Consider the following 8,355-nt stretch of genomic DNA (forward strand, 5'->3'; position numbering starts at 1 on the left):
AGTAGATAAACTTTTGAGTGATAGATAAGTTCAAGTCTCCACATACCTTTTAGTCGATGAAGTTCCACCAGTTCCTTGAGTAGTTCTTCGTCTTGTATGATGATCGCCATGGAGTTCTTGAGCTCAACTACACTTTCTATCCTAGTCCGAGAATTATCTATAGTAGGCTAGAAATCAAGAATTATAGTTTTGATCACTGACATTGACAAACATGCTTGAAATAGCAACGCATGCGAGTTCGACCGAGCAGTGCGCTAACAGTTACAACACGGGTTAAGCCCTAGTTGAACCAATAACATGTGGTACTGAAGTTGTTAACTAGATTTCTAAAACACCAAAATGTACTTATGGCAAATCTTTGTGGAGGGCAATTATGAAATACAACTCAACTCTCTTAAACCATGTGAGATTTAAAGTGAACAAAAGAAGTAAAGTATGTTTCTGGACTAATAACTGGATTCTTGATTTGCATATTAAAGTTTCTTTTCCCAATCTTTATGCAACTTCAAGAGCTAAACTTCTTTCGTGGTTGAGATAGTTGTGTCTGCAAGGGATGGTATTACTTGAATTTGAAAATTCCTGGAAGATTGAACTTCGCTGCTTAAGATGACTGGTTATTCTTAACCATGATCTTGGTTCTGTCAGTTTTAGTAATGACGCGGAGGATGAGATTCAATGGGCTTTGATTTCAAATATTTTTATTTATGTCAAATCTATGTATGATTCCTTAGTTTATGATGATAAATCTCATATCACAAGTATTATGTTTCCTTTTATATGGAAACATATATATCCACCCAAAATTGTTTTCCTTTTTGGGCTTATTGCATAGTGAGATTGCTTATTAAAGACATGCAAAGAAGAAGGGGTATTGAGGTTCCTGATACATGTTTGTTTTGTTACAACTTTGAATCTCCAATTCATTTGTTTTTTCATAACATCTTTTCTCAAAAAGTCTGGTATGCTTTTCAAGTGAAGTTATTTTATTCTTAATTTTTCAATGCCTTTGGATATTCCCACAACTATTTAAGCTTGGCATTTGGTGTAGAAGAATAAAGCAGTTACTGATGTTTGTAACCTAATCTGATGATATCATGTAGAGTCTTTTGAAAGAAAGAAATGCTTATAGTTTTACTGATAAAAGAGCGAGTTATGGTGGTGTGGTGGATCAAGCTACCTATTTATTTTTCCCATAGTCTTTAGCTCTTATGAAACATGAGTTTGCGAACTCAAATGATGTTACCAAAAACTGGTATAACTTTTATTTTGATCCTTATTAGTGGTTCATAATATGTTACTACCACTTTTTTTTTTTGTTACCGGCATAAGGTTTTAATATCTTTTCTTTTAATAATAAAAGTTTTTATTTTGCCAACAAAAAAATAAATAAATTTGTGCAAAAGACTTTATAATTCAATGAAAAAAATCCATTTGAAGATGATTCCATCCAATTTCCTAAAATTAAGGAATTTTTATTCTAAACCTTTTCAAAGGATGTCTTCAACCATCTCTACTTATGAAACTCGCGACATTTTGTTAGAGCTCTTAGCAAGTATTTTAGTATCTAGTCTTTTATTTGCATGTAGCCGTATATTAAATTAATTTAACCCCTGCAGGCCTATGGATATTGAGTCGACGTTTTAATGCGTCAAGAAAGTACTAGACATGTATTTTGAAGATGAGATTGTACTAAAAGAAAATACAAGAAATCAAAACCACTGAAAGAAGAACAAGGTACTCAACCTACAAACCTGAATTTGATATATATTTTGAATAAAAGATTGTACTGAATGAAAATACAAGAAAGCAGAACCACTGAAGGGAAAACAAGGTACCAACCTACAAATCTAAATTTGAACAAGACGATTATAAAAAAATAATATATAATACCTCCATTCCAGCTTGGAGACTTTAGAGTTTTTAAGTTTTTTTCATAAACTTTTGATCATCTTGATCAACTCCGGTTGGTCTAAGATGATAGAATCATCTTCTTCTGGTCCTAATAATCAGATTCATCAATGGAAATGGAAAGATACTTCTGCGGAAAAACTGAAAGGAAAGAAAACTCTTCAACCTACATTTGTGAATATTAATCTGTTACCAAACCTTATTTTGAGAGATGGTGAACCATCTTTGGATATTCCTACAGATTTCTTTCAAGAGGGTTGTAAACCATTCCAACATTGTTATATCGCTAGATTGGATTTCACGGGTTTAAAGTCTGCTGAGGTTAAGGAAACCTTACAAGATCAGTGGAAGCTCAATCCTAGGTTTTTTTCCATTGAGCAAAGGTTTTTTTCTAATCATGTTCAACAGTGAGGAAGATAAAGAAAAGTTACGTAACATAACTTGGTATGTTAATCAACAGGTATCGCGTGTTATTGATAGGTATCCTGGTTTTAATCCAGACAAACAAAGAACTTCACATGTTGTCGTTTGGGTGAAATTCCGGGGTCTTCATGTTGAGTTGTGGACGAAAAAAACGTTGCTTTAATTGGGAAAGGTTCTTGGCACACTAATTGTGGTAGATCAGAAAACCCGTTATTTAAAATATGGTTATTTAACATCCATTTTGGTGGATATTGATTTCGCAAGGCATATTCCAGAGAAAATTGGGTTAAATGCTGGTGGTAAGAGTTTCTGGAAATACATAGATATTCCTAATGTCTTAAGTTCTGATTGCATTGTAACATTATTGGTCATGATGAAGCTGAATGTAAGAAGAAGGCTGCTAACAAAGCTGGGACTGCAACTCAAGGTTGGTGTGAAGTGAAGAATAAAAGGAATGGCACCGAGGTTAATAATGGGGTTACTGAACCTAAGAGGAATAACAAACCTAATGCTACGGGTAATGCAGACAACACCAGTGGCAGTATTTATAATGAGGATGCTGCTAAAAAGTTGGAGATGGAGCTTGCTAGGTCTGAGGAAGAGAATCGTGTTGCTACTGATAAGTTGATAACTACAACTTCCCATGCAGTACATGCAACAAAAGTACACAATTCTGAACAGTCAACTGGTACTATCATAGATGGTGTTGTGAATGATTTTTTGCAACAAGTTAGTCCAACAGATGATTGGCTTCAGGTAAATAGTAAAACTCATCTTCTGGGGATAGAAACAAGGGTAAAGTTTCGTCTGGCTTTCCTTTCACTTTTACACCGTTGGTGAATGAATTATTAAGATCGGAGATTGTTGTAAGCAATAACCAATGTGAAGCTTTAAGTTCAGAACTGGGTTTTAGAGATGAGGAGGAGGAAGTTCATGCAGTTGACAATGAAGAGTTGGATGATGGCGATGTTGTAATTAACGCAGCTAACATGGCAGCTGGAAGTGAAAAACTCAAAAGAGTGGGGTACACTTTTGGATGATAGTTCAACTAAGCATAAGGAGTCCGGAGTAGAGGCCCTAAGAAAACAACGTCCTTCTAGTGGTGATTCAGATTCGAGCAAGAGTGTTGAAGATGTTATCTCTGGGATTGGTAAAAAGGTACTTAAGGGAGTATCTCCTAGGCCTTCGAAGGAACGACGTGATAATTCTCTTCTTTCTAAAGAGGAATTGGATGAGGTAAGCAAAATAAAAAACCATGGAATTCGTGCAAAATTTAGGGATCCTGCCTATAGAAAGGAATATCTTAAGGAAAAGCAGGATCTAAGGGATAAGACATCTAAAAAGACGGCTCAATCTCCAATTAAGCTTGTGCCGGGTGCTTATGCTTCAGATGAAGATGATGATGATATCTATGATGGTCATTATGAGGATATATATATACTATGTCTACAATTTTTTTCAAGAGTAAAGCTTATAGAATTATTAACCGACGAGGAAGTTTTTTTCCAAGAGTAAAGCTTATAGAATTATTAACCGACGAGGAAGTTCGAGAGGAGTTGGCTATAGACGTACGTAGCTTCTTTTTTCTTTCTTTTTTGGTGAAGCTATTTATTTTGCTATTTTTTTGAAGTTATTTCTTTTACCCATTTGGTTTATGGTAGTGGGGGGCCTCTGAATCCCCCTTGTAATTTTTGTAATTACGATTTTTTGCTTTAATAAACCGGTGGACTTACCAAACAAAAAGTATTATCACTTTCTCATCTTGACCTATTTTTAATATAAAAAAGAAATAGTTACTCTTTTTCAAAAAACGGAGGAGTAAAAATTAAACTTCTAATATGCATCTCATAATATTTCATACTTAAACAAAAAATAGTTCCGTATTTCAATATACCGAAAAATAAAATCAAAAATAGAATCCATTAAGGAGTTTGACTAAAGTAAAATTGGAAATGTATTAGAACCTAAATATCACGCATGCCATGGTGTAACAAGAAAGAAGTGACACAACATCTTACACGGTCGAAATCATCTTACACCTCTCTTTCATTATTTACGTTTGATTTTTCAAATCTGTTCTTCAATATTTTACATTGAATGAGAATCAGATAGCGATACTGCTTAATAATGGTGTTAAATAACGTAGATCTGTAACTCCTCGTCTCCTGCCCTTAATATTCAAAAATAACATAACCTACGCGTAGAAGTTTTCAAATTTAATAGAGTCATAAATAAATGAAATAAGTTTCATATTCTAAAACTAACTCCTCAATATATTAAGGTCATGAAAATATGGTGTTTCCATAACCAAAAAAACAAGCATATGGAAGTTTCACAGTTCAACTTGGACTAATAACACAGTATTACCATCCAAATTGGACTTGCAAAACTAGAAGAGTTCCATAATCCAAGTTGGACTAGATATCTGAATACTCTTCCGAATAGGAGAGCATCAAGTTTCTTGTAGGGTCTGAGGTCACAAGAATCTTCGCACTGTACGTATTCAATTGACCAGTCAGGTCAGGATACCAATCAAGGTTCAAGTGTATATTAATCAACCTCTCTGCCTTTATTCTCTTCCATATACAACTCAATTCTGTTTCTCCTCCCTCTCCTCTTCACCAAGACATGAAGAACCAATACCAGAAGTTACAAAATCCATCATCCGTGAGTACGGATCAAAAAACTATTTTATCATCTCTGAAAATAAGCACTCAATCAAATCTACTGAAATTGATAGTATTTTTGTGTATTCTTTTCTTTATGTGCGGTTTATTTACCGGTAACATATGGAGTTTCTATCAAAAAAGCTTTTCTTTAAACCTGCAATTCACACAATTCGCATCGGCAACAGTACAACCGCCACCAGCGTCTCCGTTGGAAATTCTAATTCCTCCTCATCAAATTAATCAACTTGATCAAGTAATGTTGATACCCGGAAACGCCAGCGTTGATAATAGCACTAATAATAATAATAATAATACTGCGAGTCGCATAGGGTTGTCAGAATATATAAAGCCACATCAAAACCTTATGCATGACATGAAAGATGAAGAATTGTTATGGAGGGCATCAATGGTTCCTAAAATTGAAGAGTTTCCGTACAGAGTGACACCTAAAGTTGCATTCATGTTCTTGACAAGAGGTGGAGTTACATTAGGTCCTTTGTGGGATAAATTCTTCAATGGGGTTGATACAAATCTCTACTCGGTATACGTTCACTCAAATCCTTCTTACAACGAAACAATCATACCGCCTGAAAACTCCGTTTTTAACGGTCGAACAATCCCCAGTAAGGTTAGTCATTCATCGGGTTAACTTTCTAGTATCATTGATTTTTTTTCTGTCAGTAATTTAGTTTAATTCTTCGATCATACATGTTCTGTTCATATTGAGACGCCATAGAACTTTTGATATTAGGACAAGCTAGGAATAGCATTAGGGTCAGAGATTGAGGAGCCCTGTTCTTCAGTGTTGGCGACCGGTTGTGCATGCGCTTTGATAATCTTCCTAGTAATGGCATAGGCATCGATTTTACACTATCAATTAAGAAAATAGGAGTAGGATATTGAAAATTAATACTCCTCTTTTAAAAAGAAACACCGTATGGGACCATACGGCTAACAAGAAACCCAATCAGTTTGTATTTGTATTTAATTGCTTCTAGGATTCACGAAGTAGTGCAAGACAACAAGAGTGTCGACCAAAACAGGGGACGGCCAGGTCGTCCCACAAGGTTTTCTCATCATCGGGTTGACTTGCACAGTCCTTTCCTTTAGTTGGACCGCTAAAATGCTGCAAGTTAACATTTTAAATACTTTCCCGGTTTCCCCTATAAACAATATATTCACCAAGAAAACATATCATCACACATTAATATATTATATACTATCTCCTTTCTTTTCTGAAAGTGTACACACATTAGAGGACTCATCATCATTACACCATTGCAGAGAAAAAAAATTATTGCATTACTTAAAAAGAATTAGATTGTGAAGAGTTGTATAAGGTCGCTATTGCCTCCCTCACAAAGTGTATGCTCACCTCACCAGGAGAGAGTAGACAGATGTGTGACTTGACTTCTGCATTTTATATAATGTGTATTTAGATTTTAGAAGAAACTCGGTTAACTCCTCTTTCTTTCTTTTTTTTATGGAAAAGAAACCAATTCATTGCATGCCTTGTCTGTATTGCGTTTAGCAGCCTGCACCTATATTCCATTAGGCCTTGTTTGACCTTTTGGAGAGATGGATAAAAATATTAGTCTTTGTTTGGCGTCATGGAAAGACCTCTCCATGATCGTTTCTATATAACCTCCTTCTACCGACACAAAGATTGCAGCCAGTCCAAAATTAGAGTGATTCTGAATTAGAAGCAATCTTAGGTCATACAAAAGTTAAAGAAAATACCTTGGAACGAAAGTGTTCCTAATTTCTACTATTCTTTTGAGACAGCTCATAAATGAGTGAAGCTTGTAAGAGTAAGATTATTGACTTAATTAGTTGAAATATAAAGTAAAAGTTAAGATGGAATTTGAGGAGGAAGTGCTTCATAAGCTATTCATTTTTTTTGCTTATAAAACTGCTAACCTTTTTTACTTTTCAAAAATTGTTTTCTAATACAACATTCTTACTTTCTGGAGGTTGTATCCAGACTTATATACCCCATCTGATATCGTATTGGCCCGATACTGTCTATTATGGACCAGTATGCCTATACAGAAGGAACACTGGACCAGCATGGTATATGAATGGACTCTTACCTGATTAATTTTCTTGCGCAGCTAACTTTAAAACGTTATTTGCTTCTTATTCTATGTAAGAATCAAAATATACATCTTTGTCTGTCATCGTGATTAAATGATTCATATTTGATGCAGGAAGTAAGATGGGGAAGCTTTAATATGATAGAAGCCGAACGACGCCTTTTAGCAAATGCCCTCCTTGACTTATCAAACCAACGCTTCATTCTCCTCTCAGAAGCATGCATTCCACTCTACAACTTCTCTACAGTCTACTCTTACGTTATAAACTCTACCAAGACATTCATCGAATCCTATGATTTACCGGGTGGTGTTGGTCGTGGCAGATATAGTCCTAGAATGAGGCCACAAATCAGCCTTTATCAGTGGAGAAAAGGGTCGCAGTGGTTCGAGATGGATAGGGAACTTGCTACTGAGATAATCTCTGACCGTACATATTTCCCACTTTTTGGCAAGTTCTGCAAGTCTTCCTGTTACGGAGATGAACATTATATACCAACCTTTTTAAACATCAATAAGGCGTTTTCTGAAAGGAATTCGTATAGAACATTGACTTGGGTTGACTGGGCAAAAGGAGGTCCTCATCCCACTAAGTTCACGAGAACAGATGTCACGGTTGAACTGTTAGAGAGATTGAGAAACGGTAATGGAACCAAGTGCGAGTACAACGGGGAAAAGACGGATATTTGCCACTTATTTGCAAGGAAGTTTATACCTAACACATTAGATAGGTTACTGAGATTTGCTCCAAAATTAATGGGTTTCAGTTGATACCATTATTCTTCCCATAGCATATGTGCAACATGTAATATGCTGATCACACTCATTAGTCAAAGAGAGAGACGTGTATAATCTCATTCGTTTTGATTTACTCATTTGCCCTTACATGTAATCAATAGTGAATTTTGGGCACTAAGTTTTCTTAATTTTCATTCTTTTATTTAATTTCTATTTTTTTATTAAATTATTCTATTATTGGATAAGGAGTATTATTACAAGCTCAGTTCCAACACCATACACTATTGTATTAGTTGAACAAATTGTCGTGCTAGCCCATCATGGAGCTTCATGAGAAATTAGTCAAGGGAGTCGAAGCGGATAGAGCACTAATTATGTCGTAAGGGGACAAGCTAACTCTACCTTCGATGTCAAGTTCTGCGTTATCGGGAACGCGAACCTGGGATCTCCTGGAACGCATCAAACCTTTGATTAACAGGATGATAAACTGAGCTAGCTGTCCGTTTTAGATTTATGCGATTTGG

At 35.4% G+C, this 8,355-nt stretch overlaps 1 protein-coding gene across 2 annotated transcripts; it reads left to right on the forward strand.

Annotated features, from left to right (window-relative positions):
* Window positions 1–4,662: 4,662 nt before the first annotated feature.
* Window positions 4,663–8,001, forward strand: LOC113287318. Of its 2 annotated transcripts, none has more exons than XM_026536034.1 (2): window positions 4,663–5,628; window positions 7,211–8,001. In XM_026536034.1, the coding sequence occupies exons 1-2, from the start codon at window positions 4,960–4,962 to the stop codon at window positions 7,862–7,864; spliced, it is 1,323 nt and encodes a 440-aa protein (XP_026391819.1). In that variant the 5' UTR covers window positions 4,663–4,959; the 3' UTR covers window positions 7,865–8,001. The 2 variants fall into 2 exon arrangements, with proteins under 2 accessions (XP_026391819.1, XP_026391820.1); XM_026536035.1 differs by lacking the exon at window positions 4,663–5,628 and adding an exon at window positions 6,989–7,073.
* Window positions 8,002–8,355: the final 354 nt, after the last annotated feature.

The sequence above is a fragment of the Papaver somniferum genome, chromosome 6 (genome assembly GCF_003573695.1).
Source record: "Papaver somniferum cultivar HN1 chromosome 6, ASM357369v1, whole genome shotgun sequence".
Lineage (NCBI taxonomy): Eukaryota > Viridiplantae > Streptophyta > Magnoliopsida > Ranunculales > Papaveraceae > Papaver > Papaver somniferum.

Bases quoted from the DNA above. Each gene is read 5' to 3' on its own strand.
- LOC113287318 (XM_026536034.1), top strand. From the start codon at position 4,960: ATGAAGAACCAATACCAGAAGTTACAAAATCCATCATCCGTGAGTACG. The intron at 5,629-7,210 runs GTTAGTCATTCA...TATTTGATGCAG, and splicing joins GTCGAACAATCCCCAGTAAG to GAAGTAAGATGGGGAAGCTT.